This window comes from Centruroides sculpturatus, unplaced genomic scaffold (genome assembly GCF_000671375.1).
Source record: "Centruroides sculpturatus isolate CEXI.00-Female unplaced genomic scaffold, Cexi_2.0 scaffold1579, whole genome shotgun sequence".
Lineage (NCBI taxonomy): Eukaryota > Metazoa > Arthropoda > Arachnida > Scorpiones > Buthidae > Centruroides > Centruroides sculpturatus.
Window position 1 is genome coordinate 139,128 of NW_019385771.1, and position 20,560 is coordinate 159,687.

General features: G+C 30.7%; 2 protein-coding genes and 1 long non-coding RNA gene across 4 annotated transcripts; all 3 read right to left on the reverse strand.

Moving 5' to 3' along the window:
* Nucleotides 1-1,314: 1,314 nt before the first annotated feature.
* LOC111642004 (trypsin 3A1-like) lies at nt 1,315-9,940 on the reverse strand. 2 transcript variants are annotated; one of them, XM_023388260.1, is made up of 7 exons: nt 9,891-9,940; nt 5,875-5,963; nt 5,748-5,806; nt 5,328-5,437; nt 4,897-5,165; nt 2,993-3,132; nt 1,315-1,503 (listed from the first exon to the last, which is right to left on the reverse strand). In XM_023388260.1, exons 2-7 carry the CDS (start codon nt 5,960-5,962, stop codon nt 1,324-1,326), a joined length of 846 nt encoding a protein of 281 aa, XP_023244028.1. In that variant the 5' UTR covers nt 5,963; nt 9,891-9,940; the 3' UTR covers nt 1,315-1,323. The 2 variants fall into 2 exon arrangements, with proteins under 2 accessions (XP_023244028.1, XP_023244029.1); XM_023388261.1 differs by lacking the exon at nt 1,315-1,503 and adding an exon at nt 2,458-2,803.
* Nucleotides 9,941-14,109: 4,169 nt separating this feature from the next.
* Nucleotides 14,110-14,669, reverse strand: LOC111642010. The gene is made up of 2 exons (XR_002759508.1): nt 14,611-14,669; nt 14,110-14,454 (listed from the first exon to the last, which is right to left on the reverse strand). It is a non-coding gene; the product is annotated as an uncharacterized LOC111642010 (long non-coding RNA).
* On the reverse strand, nt 14,613-19,471 carry LOC111642008 (suppressor of tumorigenicity 14 protein homolog). The gene is made up of 7 exons (XM_023388264.1): nt 19,413-19,471; nt 16,840-16,925; nt 16,712-16,770; nt 16,529-16,638; nt 16,108-16,376; nt 14,855-14,994; nt 14,613-14,783 (listed from the first exon to the last, which is right to left on the reverse strand). Exons 1-7 carry the CDS (start codon nt 19,427-19,429, stop codon nt 14,613-14,615), a joined length of 852 nt encoding a protein of 283 aa, XP_023244032.1. The 5' UTR covers nt 19,430-19,471.
* Between the last annotated feature and the right edge of the window lie 1,089 nt (nt 19,472-20,560).

The following is a 20,560-nucleotide window of genomic DNA, read 5'->3' on the forward strand; positions in this document are numbered from 1 at the left end:
AATCATTTCCATGATTGCAACAGAATGAAAAAACAGAAACAATGAAGCCAGAATAAATCAAATATTTTGGCAGAGGAAGCAATAAATATTATTTACGAAAATTATATTTCAAGATTTCTTTCATTCGTCGATATGACATTGTTTGTACTGTGTGAATAAGTACAGTTTACGATTTCTAAAACATAAATAGCAAATTATACTAGAAATGTTATTTTATAAATAAAACACATGTTTACTTTGTTGATTGAAAAGTACAAAATAATATAAGTCGTATATAACAAGTTAAGACATTAACTTTATCATGTGCAACATGTAAATTTTCGAAAATTTTAAGAGTGAGAATGTAGGAATAACTCGTGTTATGCATTTTTTAAATTTTAAACATAAAATATTTTAAATTTAGCTAAATAAATAAAGTTTAATGTATGACTTTAAATTACCATCCTTTACTTATCAAAAATGTACATTATAAATATTAATATAAGATACAAATATTAGATGACAGGCCCGTGTAAAAATATGCAAATATTTATAATCTAAAATACGCATTACTTAAATTATTACAAAAATATATTAAGATTTAATTTTCTCAAAGGCTTTATATAAATTAAGGTTTTTAGTGAAGATCGTATTTTAAAGATAAGGCACCAAAGGCAGTAAAAATTGTATTGTATTTTCTCGAACTCGAATATAAAGTGTACATTACTTGTTAACATTCTGAAATTATTTTTAGAATTTACATATTTATGAATTTTTTACCGATCCCATTGCTTTTAATTTGATTTTATATTTAAAAAATTGTATACTTTTTATAATTATTTAATACGATTTTCATATTTTCATAATTACGAATATTAATTTTATATTTTCTTCTTAATTATAACATTAACATGTATTCAACTCTGCGATTGAATACTTACAAAATGAATATTATCTTGGGTTTTGCTCACTCATTACAAAAAATCTCTGTTGATTTCTTGTGAATGATTTGATTCTATTCTGAATCACTTATTAATTTCTAACAATTACTAAAAACAGTTTATATCTCACCTAATCTGGCCATTTTCTTTTTTATACATCTGATTAGGCCTTCTCTCCTAACCTTACAATTAAAAATGATGCAATTGGTATTAATTATCAATAAGGTACGCTTTAACTAGATGTTGTTTACAGCAACTTCTTTCGCAATTCTTCCATGTTTAATTATTTATTATAAATATTATCTATAAAAAATTTTCGTGCTCGTAAAAAATATTTCATCTTAAAAACACAATCGAGAGAATTTGTAGTTACAAGTAAAATGTAATTGTAAATTGCTTAAAATTATTTACAATTTACAAATGTTAAATCTCCCACGCTGTTGCGTGTTATGAAATCAATAAAGTAAATTGTCGAAAGGTGAAAGTTAACACCACCGGGTTTCTTCTCACTTGCACTTGTAACACCAATCAGTACGGGTGTATTACCATTCTCTAGGGATATAAGAGGACCACCAGAATCACCCTAAAATTAAAAAGATTACATGTAATAATGCTTGTAGCACAAACCACAGAAACGGGAATGGATAATCGTAACAACAAATGGAAGAGTATAAGTTCTCAGTGATATGATAAATGTCTTTTTGGTCAGCCCAAAAATTACTCAGTGATTGCTCTGCAAAGCAACTCTTGAGTCTGCTGTTGCATGAAATGTCTATTAATTCCTTTTGGTCAGAGATGGGAAGGTGGTCGGTGGAGTTATTCGCAACAGCTACAAAAATTTTCAAAATTAATTTCGCGAAAACAAATTGTGTTAATTGTACAATTTTTGTTTCTTGAGAAAAAGAATTTCATTTAGGTATTGTAGCAAATGCATTTTTTTATTAAATTTCGAAAATATTTTTAATTATAAATAAACGAATTTGTGCATTCGACATCATGTTGTAAATTGTCGAATTTTTGATGGTCCACCCATTATTTTTTTATTGCTTCATCTCATGCATTTAAATTTGAAATCGACCGATTTTAGATTGCCGTGCGTACCCCTTCATGCAATTTCGCTTACCCCTATGGGTACGCGTATCACTAATTGGGAACCATTAATTTAGATAACCGGAACCACGAATACAAAGAAAACATTCTATAAATTTTAATAAACGAAATAAATATATATAGAAGGCTTAATGATACACATACCAGTACAGTTAATTGCTACGACCGACCCACTGAGTTTCAAGGCACTTCAGTATACGAAACACGGTCGTTATTATTGGCACACACAATGCTGCGACAATGTAGAAATTCCAACTCTATATCCAATTTATCATCCGAAACAGTGAACAGACAAGACAGCTAATAAAAAACAGAGCGGATAGTGACAAAGTCGGGTAGAAGAGTGTTGGCTCACGTGGTCCCGATAGACAAACAGAATCTGTGAATTACACTGGAGTACTTTCCATTTCTTTTTCTAACTCCTCTCTAGCCAAAATTTTCGATACCATCAGGTTGTTATTACTACTAGTGTAATTACTGATCCCGATTTCCAAATCGCGAAATACAACAGAAATTAAGAGTTCGATCATCTCGGTATCTCGATACCATAGTCGGAGAACACGTTGTCTCTTGAGTAGGAATGCTCTATCGTTGTCGTTCTATCTGCGCTATTCCTCACACTTCTAAAATCGCCGCTAAAACCATCTCTTATTCATTGTATTTTACATATATATATCCTACACGGACCAATCGATGGTCGGGATCCTCGTGATGGATTCAGAGTCTTTTCTTTTGAAGAACACACATAAGGTCTTGTGTTACCTGGTCAACCACTAAAAAATGAAAACAGACAAAGGAAGTAGTAACGGAAATGGAAAGAAAACAATGGAACTAGACGAAGCATCAATCCAAATAAACATGAATATAGTCCTGACGACAAAAAAAAAAAAAAAAAAAAAAAAAACAGAAAAATAACTATAAACCGGAAAACTATTTTACAATGTATACAGGTTTGTACTTACTATCATTGTGGAAACACCTTGTTTACGTGTGAGAATTAGTGATTTGGATTCGTACATCGGATTTCCTTTGTAGGGAGTGTCGCTAACTTTGATGACATTGACATCAGCCGCGTGGAGATAATGTGTCGTATCTTGCATACCTTCAGACATGAAATTTACAATTATAATATAGTCGTTATTAAATTTACAAATAATTCAATACAGTTCAATTTTAAAAAAAGTGTAAATATAATATATACTGTTAGCTGCTCAAAAAATATTGCAAATAACTTTCAATCACTAACAAGGGGCATGTACCGAATACCGGGTAGCTGAAAGAATAAAAGTTCCATTCTCTCTGTTTGGGAAGACCAAGTTCAAGATAATGTAACAGAAATTTTTATAAGTGAGTCTACCTCGTTTATGATGAGATCCATCCACTACTACCCACTTGTTTCCGTTGTGGTGCTAAGTGAACAAATTGTGAGACAAGCAGAGGGCCAGAAGGACGATCACTAATGACCACTTACACTGCACAGGTTGTTAAAACCCGATCTCTGAGTCGGTGGATAACTTAGGAGGGCAAAAAGTGAGTGGGGAGGTCGCGAGCACATGGACAGGTGTCTTCACGGGTAAATGCTCGACAGGTTAACAAATAAACCATTTATCGATTAACTAAAATTAACACACAAAATTCGGTCACAAGTCTATTTGACTAAACGCTACTCGATTAAATGCGGTTAAATGCGATAAAAATGCAACTCGGGAAAAAGAGTTCACAAAGTTTTAACAAATACATATATGTGCACGTGGTAAGATTGGAGAGGATGGTTCAAGTATGGCGGTCGTATTCTTCTCCGACGAGTTTCCGTACCTGAATATGGAAATCGACGACACAAGTACAGAAATAACTTCCTTGCGTTGATCCGCCCCATGTTTCTGGTAGCGAGAGCTTTTATAGTGTTAGTGGGGAAAGCCGTCCGTTTGTTGACGATGACGTGCATTTCATGACAGCTAAGTGTTAACTTTTTCACCTAACTGTTAATAGTTAAAGGAGCCCTCTGCTCTGATACTCCGCGAGGAATTTTATTTTAAAGGGATGTTTACAAAATTTCGATCAACGAAAAAAATGGAAAGTTTCTTTTCATTTACAAAATTCGCGATTTAAAAACCGCGGTCTCACAATATATATAGAACTGTACGTATAAAAAATCGACGCTTGTAGGGTTAAGGGTACTAAAATCTACTAGCAATATTCGATAGATTTATTGGAAACCGGTGAACGTTTTTAAACTGTTTCGATTAATTTTGACGAAGCATAGCCTCTAAAATCTTCTAATATGTAACGGTAATCATAAGCACAACCGAAGATAGTTAATTAACTTCTAGTTTACTTCAATGATACGGAGGAAAATGAAGTCAAATATAAGGCTACTAGAAAACTGCAAACCGGTACATTCTCTCTGTCGTTCGTCTAACCTTTAATCTCGAGAACGGAGATAGATGAAAGCCAAGACCAAATGTGGAAAGCTTAATGGCAGTAAGTCCCGATTAATGATATAAGAACGCCCGGTTTCCACCGAAAAGCCATTAGATCCAATCAAAGTTTTTTTCCTGAAATAAGTTAGATAAACGACTGGCACGACTCTGATTTTAAAGGAAAAGTATGGAGTACAGGGGCAAGCCACCACTAATTTGAAATGGATAGCATATTTTAAGTTTATTAAATTAAAAATGTGATTAAAAATTGCATCCCGGCATGTGACGATGTCACAATAAATAATTTTTCGTTAGCATAAAAGCCTATATTTTCATAATACGTTTTTGGAACTTCAAAGAATGAGTAAAACTCCACATATTTTCGCTTTTTTGCACCAATATATCTTATATTTTTAAATATTATTCAAAATTTAATGTGTATTTACCTGTACCAGTTCTTCCCCATCCAATTATCAATGTTCTAGATGAAGGGCAATCTCTATTTTTGTGCGGAAGAGCGATCGGATGTACAAACGAAGGAAGAACAGAAGTGGCGACTTTAGAAACAACGTCTTTTATTATTAAGAGGGCGATATCGTAATGAAATAAGTCTCCAACAAAGTTCGGATGTTGAACTTTTTTCGTAAAATACACTTTCCTTCCAAAGTATTTATCTTTGTGTCCTACTGTCCCGTACAATCCTTCAATTGTGTAGCTATAATATATAAAGATTGCAATGACACATAAGAATGTTTTACTAAAATATATCGTATTGTAAATAGGTACATTTCATTTTTGTATAGTATTTATAAGATTAAATTGCTTCAAATTTTTAAAAGCATTGCTCATTCGTTTTAATAAATTGTGCAATGCATACTTAGTTACAACATGAGCAACTCCTAGTGCAGTTCTCGTTGTTATCAATGTGAATGTTGCTAGAAAATCGCCAGAAAAGCGTCCTTGGATTCTTTGATTGAAAATGGCAATCTAAAATAAAAATGTTATTTACTTTATTTCGTACACAGTTTGTTATAAAGAATATAATTATTGAAAATTTTTTTCGATAGCCAAAAGGATGAAAAAGTTAAAAAGTAAACCCACATCTCTGGGTGAATTTATTTCGGAGGAATTAACAGAGAATTTCCAGGAGTGACATTAGATATTTTGAGTCCGCTTTCTCATTATTCAGCCCTCCCATTGTTGGCACGGTCGAACCCATTATAAGTATGATTAATTGATGATTAAGTGGTGCCCAAAGACCAGAAAAAAGTCATAACTAAAAAAGAATTTAGTTTACCATGTATGGATAATCCTCAATTTCAACTCGCTTACCACCAATCATTCTTCGTACAATTCCTGCAAATATCATTAAATAATCAAAAATAATTATCATTTTTCATTAATAAACTGTATTTTTAACTCACTCGGTTTATTTTCACTCTCCTCTGCTTTTCCACTCCAACAAAGAATTATAACGAATAAAAAAATCATATTTAAATTCCGATTGAACATTCTGTAACATAACATACGCAATATTATGTAAATAAAATAATATCAGTAATCCATATTAATAAGTAAAGAGGAATATTCAAATACACGTCTCCACACCATTTTTGATAAATATTCATGTTTATGCTATAGAACTTGATAAATAAAACGAAGAATACGAATAACAACCTAAAATTAAATGTTTTTTCTATTGAAATCTTTATTACGTCAAAATATTTCACAAATTATATTTGTTTATGAAGACATTCCTGTTATCATCGTTACTAAGTAAATTGTATTTAAAGAATTTTGTAAAAGATAGTTGCAATTAACTAAGATATTTCAATTTAAATCGATTAATATTTACTTTTTAACAATATTATTTTGTACATTACTTAATTATGGCGGTATTTAAATCCTTTGCAACGTGTTTTAATTAAGCTCCTATATATTTCTTTTCGTTATCAAATCTCATGTTGAAGTGTAATTACTGTGTCGAAATTATTACTTAATTTTTATAATGGTAATTTGAAGATAATTTCTATATCTTAAACGAATATATTTATATTTAATCGAGAAATTAATGTGGTTATATGTAATTTATATTTCGCTGTTTCCTGTAGCAAATAAAAAGTTAAGACGGAGTAAAATACCTTTAGACGAATTTTAAAATGTTTGTTAAATTATTTTTATAGTAGTTAAATTATAATGAAGTGGTTTTATGTTTAACTATTGTCTTGTATGAACAATTTATAATTATAGTGTAAATTCGATTAGATATTCCGGTTATTGCTCTTCATAATCATCTAGGCTATGCCGCGTCATGATCTTGCATAGTAGAATCCATGAGTATCAAATAATCATAAATTCCGTTACTCATGTGAGTAGTTTCAACGATTTCGACAATCTGAATTCTGGAAATCCCAGTGTCAAACACACGGACTAATATTGAGATCTCTCGAGGCAGAATTCTTTCCGTCTCGAAAGATTTCAAAGCAGATAGTTACCATATATAGAAGTGAATGACAGCGACCACGAGAGAAGTAAAATGCCATTCATGCCCCTGAAACGTGTTAAGATTAGAAACTGATCTATAAACTTTACAGATGTCACAGTGGTTACCTATTTTCAACGATGATTTATATAGGAAAAGGTACCGTTTTCAGCGACAAATATATAAAATGTCATAAGTATTACTGCCAGTAATCGAACCACTTTTGGAAAAAGAATATTGTCTCACAGCCAACTACTTGTAATATTATATACTGTATTCCACAACCTAGGGGCTTTTCTCATTTAGCGTAAGACATGCATCAACTGAACTATTCGATTGAATAGCAAAGAAAGAGCACTGAATAATCGATAAACTGAACCGCTAATTTGTGGCTGTAAAAGGTGGAAAAGTAACTGTAATGAAATGGCACGAAAAAATACATTGGTATGTACAGTAAAGAAAAATTATTACGAAGAATGTAGTGAGAAAAATCATTTAGTACAGTGGAATCCCGGTTAACGAACGTAATCTGTTTCACGAGTCCGTTCGTTAACCGAAGCAATTTTTCCCATAGAAATTAATGCAAATACAATTAATCCGTTCTAGACGTCAGTATTTTTGTGATTTTATTTGCAAAATGGGTTTTATTTAATGAAAATATAGGAAAACGTGCTCATAAACAGTCGATCTAGGTTAAATTTTCGGAAAAGAGGAAAGATTTCACGGGTATAAAAACATCACATACGGTCGTTAAAGTTCTAAAATAACAGATAGCAAAAACAATAGGCTAAATTATGAGCGAAAGGCTTATAGGTTTATCAACAATTTCTGATCAGAGTCGACGAACAGGTGTCAAATAAACGCCTCGGAACAAACCTTTCTCGTGACCTGATCTGGTTTCGGTTTTCACCTGAAGAAAAAGAAGAAAACAATAGGGAAGCGAGGAATGGGGCGCAGGACTAATCGTAAGGTGAAATTCAAGGAAGAAATACTATAAAAACCCCGAATCTCAAGGTCAAAACGCAGTTTTCCTAAACATTCTATGGCGATTAATCTGTGTCGTCTTCATCTGGATTAAGCCTGAAGTCGTGCCCGCTAAAATTTGTGTTGTGTCTCGCGGACCGCTCCAGTCGTTGCAGCTCTGTCACCTACCATCGCTTCTGTGACCAAGCGAACCCATCTCGTCCGCTCTGGGGCTACGACTGATCAGCTTGCACTATCGTAGGACCAGCGATACGCCACTCCTCAGTGCCGAGAGAAAATACTGTAGATAAGCCATTTCCAACTACCTCAAATATGTAAGCATCTTCCCGTTCTAATAAACGATTTTCACTGTAAAATACTTGTCATCTTTGTCTCTTCCGCCACACCAACGTACGAATGGACCCTAGACCATCACCGACACACGATTAACTGATTTTCCCTAAAAGTCGGCAAGCTTACAAATTTGACACAAAAAGCCGTTAAGTTCGTAATCCAAGACAAAATTTTTCCAAAATAAAAGTTCGTTAACCAGGACGTTCGTTAACCGGGGTTCCACTGTATTTAAAGTCTTATCGACACATTGATGCTACTTTCTCCTATTAATAAAATGATAAATAAATGAAGTCAACGAAAAACTTACTCAACCGAACGACTGATAGAAAAACACGTTACTAATTTTCTTCCACCAATAGCAAAATCAATCGACAGCAAGAGGCATACTGCAGTATACTGCAAAGAAGACACAGTAAATTGAAGAAAAGAAGTCTCGTTACTTCTCTGAACCACGTAATGTTTGTGCTGCACAATGCTTTGTTATTTATCACAGGCAAGAAATTATTTGAATTATTTATATTTTTGACATTGAAATAAAAATTAGGAAAAATGCTTCGGAAAATCGAGGTTCTTCTGCATATGGGCTTATAGAGGGAAAGATATATGGAATAAACTGTGGCAGTCGTGCCAGGAAAGAGATGAGCAGTGACAGATCAAAAAGCAACGTTTACAAACAAAAGTTACATTTAATGAGATAACGAGGCTATGTCCCAAACACCTGATTATTATCAGTATCAAATTTTTAAAATATGCTGTACTCTCTCACTGTTATACAATCTTCCAACTTACAATAATTGTGTTGTAGAGCCGCACAAACAAAAAAGTAAATTGCCAGAAGAGACTTGATATCAAAAAAATTTTTTAGAGGAATCATAGTTTCAGGAGTATTACCAATGCAGTAGTTTTCTGTTCGTAGAGTATCCCAGACTTATCTGTACTTGTCCAAGCCCCATAATGAAAAAAGTTCTGTTAAATTATTTCGATTTAAATTACGTTATATGAACATTCAGAGGATTAATGATAAAAATGTATTGTGTCTTTTTCAGTGTCAGCATATTTTACAAAAGTGTCACTTTACATTCTACAGATGTACTGTTGCCTTCCTCTACATTTATCGATAAAAAATTATTGATGGTTTTCGTTGATTTACTGGTATGTTTTGGAGTTTGTAAACTGTTTGGAGATGACGAGTCCTTGGCGAGATTAAAAATAATCTTACTTGCAGAATGTATATTTCAGTTTGAATAATTGAATTTCATGTAGCATGTAAACAGGGATGGTGGAATGTTTCTTTTATAACGTTATGCAGCGAAATCAGAAAAAATTCTAAATTTTTAATTATTTTACACTTAAAAGTATAAACAAAATATAAAATTGCAACGTTTAACAAAGAAAATACTTTGCTTCTGTTTGTATCACTAAACTTGTTAATTTCTTCCGTTCAAAATTTCAGATCAACAAACTTAAAATCATGACAAAATGTGTTTATAATCAAAGGAGTTTAAATAAAATAAAATAAAAAGGAGTTTTCTAAATTAAAAGGTATAAGAATTAAAACAAATGTCTACTATTAATTAATTCCATGATACGTTATGATAATAAGTTAAGTTTAATATAATGAAAATATAAAAAGAATATTACCTGAAGAAAAATTCAATATTTTCGAAATACTATTTGTAAAATTTATATTTAGAAACTCGTACTGATTGCCAATATAGCTTTGTAATATACTGTTTTAGGTGTTGTTTTCAATACGCATGACAGTTTATACTAGGATTATTAGTTTAAGTATTAAACATGAGTATAGCACTTTATATGTTTATTATAAATACGGCATTTAATTTCATTTAAACAGTTATAGATCGAAAACTTCAAAATTATATACGTAATATATCGTTAAGTTAAAATTTATGTTCGTCATCAATTATAATTGTCCACTGCAAGACATATGGTCTTCAACGACTTCTATCCCGAGTTTTCTGCATCCCCTTCACCTTCATTTTCTTCTCTTTTTCTTCTGTGTATCTCACGCTTGGCCATCTAGATAGTGTTCTTGATTGTGGAATCCATTCTGTGTGGGCGAGTGGTCTACGTTGCCACTCATCGTAGTGGTGACCAGACCCTAAAGACTGGGAGGTTCGTCGTGGGTTCGCGCCACGGTCGGACAGGCTGGCTGCTTGGAGTTTTCCGGGTTTTCTCCTTGCGTATAACGACTGAATAGGAGGCCAGTTCCCCATAAAAGTCCTCCCGGAAGGCATTTATTTCCCGCGGGTACGTATGGCTGTTCGATACAGCCGGCTAATCGGTCGCCTAGCGATCATACATATACACAAGTCGACTCGGAGAAAGAGCCTACATTGAGCTACAATCTTCATATAAACACCATCGAAGAAGAAGAAAGAAAGAAAGAATCCATTCTGTGTTTCTCTACTTCTTAAAGCTTCATAAACCATTCTGTTGAATGGTTTATGAAGCTTTTAGTATTTTTATCCTATTTTAAAACTAGCTTATATTGTTGAATTAATAATCATGCAGTTGCCACTGCTTGCACACGAGACCATTGTCATAATAAAAAGTTAAAAAAATTCACCAACAAAATTATTTACTTTACGATTTACAAGAGAACAAAATTGACTCCTTAAGTACCGTTTTTGTATGGAATTTGCGTTCAAAAAACGTCGGTTTTTTATATTTTTTTATAACAAATGTTTATCTATATTTAAAAGAAAATCCTAATTTTTGCGAAATAAATATTTCTTCAAAACGCATATTTATAGAAAGATTACTTTAAAAATTTAAAATAAATGCTTTTACACAAAATTATACACAAAAATTTGAATTATTTTTATATTTTTTATAAACAAAATCTCGAAAACAAAAATATCTGAGTACAAAAAATGTGTAAACGTAAACTAAGAACAACAGATTTTATTTCATGATCGGTTTTAATACTTGATCTATTTAAATTTACATTCCAGTTTAAATATAAATCAAAATCATCTTCTATATAAAAATAAATAATCCTCATTTCTCAGGTGATAATTACACATAAGCTGATAAATTAAGGATGATTCGAAAATGTGTAAAACAGAAAAAGAAATCTTCCGTTTCAGCTGTATTTCTCTTATTCTACACACTACAAATGTGTAGAATAAGAGAAATTATTCTACACTATTATCGCCATTATATTATATTATATAGCCATTATTTAATCTGATTTCGGTTTAGTATGGTCCTGATACTAGTTGCTCTCAAGTCATCAAATGCCTGGCGATAAATTTCTAAGTTTTTGCATGCATCTAACAACTAAATAGGGAGTAGTTTCTCATAGAAAGTCTTTCCAAGCAGCATCTCCGTGAAAATTAAACAACTTTAATTTTGCGTTATTCCATTAATCCAACTTAATTTATTTGTTTTACTGTTAATGTAAAATATCACTTAGCAATTTGAATAACTTTTGTATAATATTTCCCATATTAAAAAACTTCTGTTATATGCGAATATCGTTGTTTCATAACTTAATTAAATGTACTTTCATTTCATATGTTCAACATGTATATTTTTAATTTTAATTTCTGTATATATAATTATAATTGAAAAATATATATTACACACTAATTTTTAATAAACGAATGAACAAAATGTCAGGTAACTGAATGTTGCCCCTTCTTAATGAGTTGTGCAAATTAAGATAAAAATTCCGTAGACTAATGTAATAGAGTTTCTGAAAACGTTGGGTGTTTCACTTTGTTTTTTGTTCCTAAAAATTCATTTTATTACCACAATAAATTTCTAAGTTTATTTTGAACTTGTTTAATTAATAAATTTAAAATACTTATATACTTGAAATTCAAAAATGAATAACATTAAGTTATTATCATATTCTTTCGCCAAAAATTTACATTTTTTTTTTTAGATGATAAAGTTTAATTTGGGAAGGAGTAGGAAGTAGCTGGAAGAATACAAAAAGGATGACAATCATATAGAAAATACACAAGAGAAGTACGACTGTTAAATAACACAGGAAAAGTATGGCGATCGGTTAATAAATGACTTTCCAAAATTTATACAATTCGAGATTCAGAGTACTTTGCAACATCGAGAAATGAAAAAATAGTTTGGGAAATTTCTATATATATGGATGTTAATGAGTGTTGAGCACTCATTAACATCCATATATATAGCAAACTTGCTTTCTATTTAAAAATTGGGGGAGAAATTTCGATTTTGTCATGTACTGCAAGAAAATAAATGAGATTTTTATAAAAATAAAAGTTTTCTTAATACAAACATGTTCATTTTCTAGTGCATCACAAATCCTGTACATTCAATAAAAGGGCAGCGAATTGTAATAAAAAAGAAAAATAAAGAAGAATAGTGAAAAAATAACTTTTCTAGGTTTTTACTCTTTTGGACTAGCAAAGCCTTGAAACGTAGAGAAGTTGGATAATATTCGAGGTTTTTTTCCTGTGTGCAGGAATGTTTGAATGTGTGGGGGGAACACGTTTAGTTCAACCACTTTGAAGCATAATAACTCCTGTGTTAAACATCCGAATCCGATTCAAAACCCACAGAAGTTGTTGCGCTTGAAACATGGTGAACAAAAAACTGTGCCTTACACATTAAGTGAAACATCCACAAACAGAAAATTCCGAATTTTTTGCAATTTTCGACGTGTCATGAGTCCAAAAATGAAAAACATCTTGGTCATCATTCCTCGCCATACTTTTCCTCTGTTATATATAATGAAGCTAAAAAAAACTAAAAAAAGGATGATGGCATCAATATGACGCCAAAGTTGTTCGGTATATATAAAAAGCTTTACTATTTGTATTTGTAGTAGGAGGAAATTTAAAATTAACATTATTGCATGGAGTAAAAGAGTCAATACACCAGATTGGACGGTTACATTTACAACTATAGTTTCCTAATAAAAAAAAAATGGTAATTTCACTTACACATTTAATGGGCAATGAGTACCTCCATCTTTAATATTTCCTACAGAATATATCTATTATGCAAATTCAATCAACGCTTTTTTCTGAAGTAGGATGAAAACGATACAGCACAATTCTTGGTTTTATTAAGTTTGTACGTAAAGAATTATTTCTCAAGGAAATAAAAATGGTACTACTGCACGAAGAAAGTGTCGTATAGCTTTCATATAAATTGTATGCCCCATATAATAACGAATGGGATATTCGTAGAAGACAACACATGGATTCCAAGATCAGGAATAACAATTTCTAGACGACTAAGCATCAGATACACAGATGAAAAGCAAAAGAAACTGAGAGTGAACTGGATGAAGAAATTTCAGGCTATAAGTTATTGAAAACTCATATGTCCCACAGAGGACAATAACGATTTATGACGAAGATAAATGTTAACTTAACAATATATTACGTATATAATTTTAAAGTTTTCGATGTATAAATATTCAGATGAAACTATGCGCCGTATGTTATAATATAATAAAGATTGCTTGATAATAATAATAACAATAATAATAAGCGCAGAGCCCAAACAGTTAGAAGTTGAAAGTTGAAAATTCAGTATAGTTAGGGTACGCCATGCAAATGCACACTAAAAAGAGACTTTTGGAAATTCTTTCCGGCCAGGAAGAAGGAGAGAGAGAGAGTTAACGATTACCCTGAAGAACTCGGCTTCTACTGTAATATTTTAGATGCGGGTTTTTTGCGATTTTGTTGAAACGGAACACATTTTTAGACTCGTCTAAATATTTTGTAATTAGCCTGGGAATAGTGGGACGTAATTCTTTCACCCGGTGAAAACGGGTAAAATCGGAAATGAACTAATAATCTTAATCTTCGCTATCCTTACTTTTTGCCCGAGAAACGCCGAGCTCATCTGCTAGTTTATAATATTTTTTCTAATACTAGCTAATATTATAGCTAGTTTATCATATTTTATTTGTAAACTGATAATCTAAGTATCAATTACCATCCGTATTTTGAAAATTGAAAACAATATCTAACACAGTATATAACAAAGCGATATTGACAATCAGTACAAGTTTCTAAATATAATTTTAACAAATAATATTTTCGAACTATGGTGGTAAAGGTGGATAGATGGAGTCACGGAAAATCTTCAAGACTTCGGAATCGAAGATTGGCAGAGGCAGGCTATAAACCGAACAGGATGGAGAAGAATTATAACTGAGGCTAAGAGCCTCCAAGGCCTATAAAACCAGACAAAGAAGTTTATATTCACTATAGCCTCAAAAATCTTGAAAACAATTTATGTTTATTTAAAACTAAAATCATGTCAAAACAACAAACAAAAGAGTTTATAAAATTTTCAAACACATTTGATAAGAAACTGTGAAATTGTTTACAATTATACAAATGTTATTTTTCCTTCGCAATTCTCTTTTATAAAGTCAAGAAAAAAACTCGTCGAAACAAAAACGTTTATCCCGCCGGGTATCCCCTGACTTGTACTTAATATTCCAATTTGAACTCGTCTTCCATCACTTTCCTGGTATATAAGGGCACCACCAGAATCACCCTAGAATGAAATAGTTTACGTTTTAAGTTCGTCTGCATTAAAGTTTATAAGTTACGCAAGTTTGTACTTACTGGCATCGTGGAAACACCATCTTTCTGTGTAAGAATTGTTGATTCAGTCAAATAAAGCGGATTGCCTTTATAAATTGTATCGCTAGCGTTAACTATACGAACTGAAGCCGTTCTTAAGTACCGTGTTGTGTCGTTCCACTCTTCATACATATAAAATTTACAATTAGATTATAGTTATTGTTAGTGTTATATAATTTAATATTATTGAAATTCGTTAATAATTAAGAAATAATATATTCTTTTATCTTTTTAAGATATATTTTAAACTATTTGATTAGTGTAATTTTTAAAGTAATACTCAATTGTAAGTTAATATCATACTAAATAGAAAAATATCCATTAAAATTTCTTTTGTCAAGTCTAATTTATCTTACATATGTGGAAGAGATCTGTTATATTTTAAGTTTTATTCACTTTTTACTAAAAATTAACTAAATATATCCGAACAGTGAAAAACTAGTATCCGTATAGAAAAAGGCATCCCATATTTTAATCTGTTCTGTGACGAAAGAAAATGAATTTAATCTCTATCAACATGTATAATATTAGCCAAATTTAACTCAATAAATATAAAGTTACGTCAATAGTGAAAATATAACTTAAGCATTTGCTACGAAATATTGTTACAGCGGAGGATTTACTAACTCGGGTTCAGAACAGAAACAATATACTTTGCATAATTTACTTAAAGTAGTTAGATTTATTTGAAAAAAAAAAAACATTCTGAAGTTGGGGCAGCTGATTCCTGATTCTTCTCTAATTCCACTGATACCACATTCTTTTTAATGTTCGAATAAATTTGTTTATCGGCATAAAATCGTAACTTGACAACTGTGTCACATCCACAACAGAACCGGTACAAAAATTGAATGGAAGAACATGAATTATAAAAATTATTAAAATGTAAGAACAATGAGGCCGGAAATTTCAATTTAAAAAATTTATTTAAAAAATACGTGAAAAAATACGTCGTAACAGGTAGAAGAATTTCCTCGTTTTTTTTTTTTTACAAATTATTTAAAGAATGAATAATAAAAAATATTAAGAAAAATTTTCAAGAAACTGTTTTATATTTTGACTTTTCTTACTGTTTCTTTTATTCTGAAACGTTTAGTAAAAAGATATTTATATACTTTTTCACAGTATTTTCTCGGAATTCAATTTAGTGAAAAGTGGTAATATTATTTCAGTTTATTTTTTTAAAAAAAGTTGTCTTAGTTAAAAATATTTTGAAAAATTCACCATTTACTAACTTTTTCCGGTATTCCCCCATCCAGCCGTTACTGCCGTTCCCGAATAAAATTCTATATTCGTACGTGGTAGAGCGATTGTTTGTACATATGGGGGAACAAGAGGACTGCTCGATAAAGAAACGGCGCTGTTTAGTATTAAAAGTCCTATGTCGAAAAGAAATGTTGTACCAACAAAATGCGGATGTGCAATTAACTTTTTAAAATGGACTTTTTTCCCAAGGAATTTATCTTTGTGACCAATTATCCCATAAAACTGTTCAGGTTTCTTTCTATAATATAAACATATTAATATTACAAATAAAAATAATGAATATATCGAAATATGATCTAAATATATAACGATATTTTTGTAAAATATATTATAGTATTAATAATTACATTTTTATTTATGTATATATAAAAAAATTACTTAAAATCATACTTAAATAGTATGTGAGCACATCCTAATGCAGTTTTCGATGTTATCAATGTGAAAGTTCCACCAAAATAGCCATAATCTTGTATTGAATCTCCTTTAAAATATAATGCCATCTAAAAACAAAATATATTTGTTTTAATTATTTCATAAGTGTAATGCATATAATAATTAATACAAATACTTCACCATGAATGGATAATCCTGAATTTCAACTTCCTTACCACCAATCATCCTTCGTGCAATTCCTGCAAATGCCATGAAATGGTGAGAATTAATAAACATTTGTTATTAAGAAATAATACTTATTTACTCACCCCGTTCATTTCCATTATTTTCTGCATTTCCATTGCAAAACAGAATTGCAAGCAATATAAATATTTGTAAATTTCGGTTAAAAACCCTGTAAAGAAAATTGGCATTAATTTATGTTGTCATAATAAAATTGTATATGTATGCACATATATATTTCAACAAGGCCCACTTTATAAGAGTATTCATGTTGCTAATGACACCAATTGAGAAAAAGTACGATGAATACAAATGATAACCTTAAATTATACTATAAAATCTCTTTTATATAGCTTAAAATTTGTTTAAATCGTAACTTCATTTCAATATTTCCAAATATAAATTTTATTTCAGGTGTAATTTCTGTATCAGAGTGACTTTCAAAAATGCACTGAAAACAATATCGTAAAAAATATTTGAAATTCATTTGTAAAAAATCCTGATGTAGATTAATTATTAATTTTAAAATGAAATTAAGTTGTAACATTTATGTTTTTTAACGATGTTTTACTTTATATTATATATATTGTGGCGTTAAGTCTTTTAAATATTTGCTTTCATCTTTACGACTCCTGTATAATTACAAAATTATTAAGTTTCATAACATTAAATTTTATGAAATTTTGAAATTATTAACAACTTAAAATAAGTATTTTATGAATAGAGAAAAATATCGTTTAAAAGTTCGAAAAATAAGCCCTTGGTCACATGATTCTTCATTTATTTGAATGAAAACGAATACAGTTTTAAATAAAACTGTATTCGTTTACAACACTAGACAGTGGACACAGTAAAAATCAAAGTTTATCATAAAATATATAAAAATTAATGTAGTCCTTAATTTGAGGTTCTTCGCTGGATCCTGCGCAGCCACACCTGTTTGGTTTAGAATAGTTCTTTTGAAACTAAGTGATATGGCTACTGAGGGCGTTTAAATTGTCCAATGGGGCTTTAGGCATGATAGGATGGCCCCTGTGTACACAGAACGCGGCATTACTATTAACAGTCACAACGAAGGGGGCGATGATCCAAGAAAGTTCGAGAAGTACTGCTCTATATCAACATATTCATGACTACCCCATAATATGGAAAAAGGGAAAAACACTACGTGAAACTATTTTTTCATTTATTATATACTGTATTTGCATATTGAATGCATATGTGCTGTAGCCTATACAAAATATATGGTGTTAAAAATCATTTAGTATTTCAGAAGTCTCATCGACACTTTGATAAAATTTTATCAATCCATCAATTACTGAACCAATACGACTGATAAAGATAAACTTTACTTCTTTCATTTCATCAATAGCAAAGGCAGCCGACATCAAGAGACACGCAGTAGGCCTATATTGCGAAGAAGGAGACATTAAATGGAAAAGGAGAAGTCTCATTAATTTTCTGAACTGTGTAATGTTCTTTGTGCTACACCATGGTTTTATATTTATCACAGGTAAAAAAATTATTTTTATTTTTGACTTCAATGTCAAAAATAAAAATAATGTTTTTACCTGTGATGGTAAAAAAAATGTTTCGATTTTCCGAAGCATTTTTGTTGTTTATGGATTTCAATATCCATAAACAACAAAAATGCTTCGGAAAATCGAGGATCTTCTGCATATGGGCTTATAGGACGACAGATATTTGAAATAAAATGTGACAGTCGTGCCAAGGAAGAGACGAACAGTGAACGATTACAAAGCCAAGCTTGCAGGCAAAAGTTAGATCTAATAAGATAAACGATGCCATGTCCCAAACACCTGATCACTATTAGGATCACATTTCCAACATATGCTATATTCCAGACAATTATACAACTTTCCAACTTACAATAATTGTCCTGTAGAGCCGCACAAACAAAAAAGTAAGTAGCCATAAGAGACTTGATATCAAAAACGTTTTTTCAGAGGAATCATTTTTTATTGTATAATATTCAGTTGTATTGAGAAGGTAATATTTTACTGTTCGTAGTATCCCAATTTATCTATACTTGTACAAGCACAATGATGGGAGAAGCTGTGTTAAATTATTTTGATTTTTATAAATCTCTCCATGCAAAACATTCAGAGGTATGAACGGTTTTTTCAGTGTCAGCAGAGAAGTGTCACTTGTTTACATTTTAGAGGTGTTATGTAGCTTTCCTATAATTTGATCGATAAGAAGGTATTGAAGAGTTTTGTGTTAAGTTGTTTGATTTACTGGTATGTATTTACTCAGTTTGTGAAATTACTGGAGATGACGAGTCTATGGAGGGATTAAAAAAATCTCAGTTGAAAAATGTAGATTTCAGCTTGACTGATTGCAGTTGATTTTCCGTGTAAATAGGAATAATGGTATGTGTTTTAAATAACATTATGTAGCGAAATCGAAAAAAGAGCAATCTTTAATTAAACTTGTTATCTTCTTCAATTCAAAATTTCAGATCAATAAACTTAAAATTATGACTAAAAAGTTTATAATCAAAAAAGTTTAAATATACCTCTCTATACTAAAACGCATAAGAATGTATAAGAATAAAATATCTGCAATTAATAAGTTTCATGATACGTTATGATTATAATTTAATTTTAAAATATAGAAAATATTTAAAAAATATCACCTGAAGAAAAAGTCCATAGTTCGAAAATATTATTTCTTAAATTATATTTAGAAACTCGTACTGATCGTCAATATCGCTTTGTTATATACTGTGTTAGATATTGTTTACAATTTTCAAAATACGGATGGTAATTGATACTTAGATTATCAGTTTACAAATAAAATATGATAAACTAGCTATAATATTAGCTAATATTAAAAAAAAAAATACTATAAACTAGCAGATGAGCTCGGCATTTCTCGGACAAAAAGTAATGATAGCGAAGATTAAGATTATTAGTTCATTTCCGATTTTACCCGTTTTCACCGGGTAAAAGAATTACGTCCCACTATTCCGAGACTAATTACAAAATATTTAGACGAGTCTAAAAATGTGTTCCGTTTCCACAAAATCGCAAAAAACCCCGCATCTAAAATATTACAGTAGAAGCCGAGTTCTTCAGGGTAATCGTTAACTCTCTCTCTCTCCTTCTTCCTGGCCGGAAAGAATTTCCAAAAGTCTCTTTTTAGTGTGCATTTGCATGGCGTACCCTAACTATACTGAATTTTCAACTTTCAACTTCTAACTGTTTGGGCTCTGCGCTTATTGTTATTGTTATTATTATTATCAATCAATCTTTATAATAATAATAATACTGTAATAATCTTTATTAGCATAAAAGAAAGTGTCTCTGTTGCAAGGGGTTATACAAAGAGATATTATAAATTCTTTAACAATATTTACATAATATACAGGATATTAGTATTAAACAATTTGATAGTTATATATTATTTACATTAACAGTCAGATGTACAATGTTGGTAATGTTTAATATACTGGCGTAGATTTACAACATTTTTGTGATTTTAGTGAAAAAGTTATACAGACTGTAGAGATCTTTTTTATTCAGACTATTTAAAGTATTTCTATAATCTTGAGATGAGTCATTTTGGAGTATTCGGGAGATGTTAAAAGTTTCACATATTTTTGAAAGACTTTGACATTTTTGAAATAAGTGATCAGTTGAAAAGTTATTGGTTTTACACCATGGACAAAGATTGTTTGACAGGTCAATATAAGTATTATTAATATATAACGAGTATTTGTTTAAGCGTAATTGTGCAATCAGTCTTTTCACATTAAAGTTAATTGAATTTATCATATAAGGT

Excerpts from the sequence above, each read along its gene's own strand:
- LOC111642004 (XM_023388260.1), bottom strand. The coding sequence starts at position 5,962 with ATGTTCAATCGGAATTTAAATATGATTTTTTTATTCGTTATAATTCTT. Across the intron at positions 5,807-5,874 it reads GGAGAGTGAAAATAAACCGA|GAATTGTACGAAGAATGATT; the intron begins GTGAGTTAAAAA and ends TGATATTTGCAG. Across the intron at positions 5,166-5,327 it reads GTTGCTCATGTTGTAACTAA|CTACACAATTGAAGGATTGT; the intron begins GTATGCATTGCA and ends TATATATTATAG.
- LOC111642008 (XM_023388264.1), bottom strand. Across the intron at positions 16,639-16,711 it reads TTCAGGATTATCCATTCATG|ATGGCATTATATTTTAAAGG; the intron begins GTGAAGTATTTG and ends TTTTGTTTTTAG. Across the intron at positions 16,377-16,528 it reads TGTGCTCACATACTATTTAA|AAAGAAACCTGAACAGTTTT; the intron begins GTATGATTTTAA and ends TTTATATTATAG.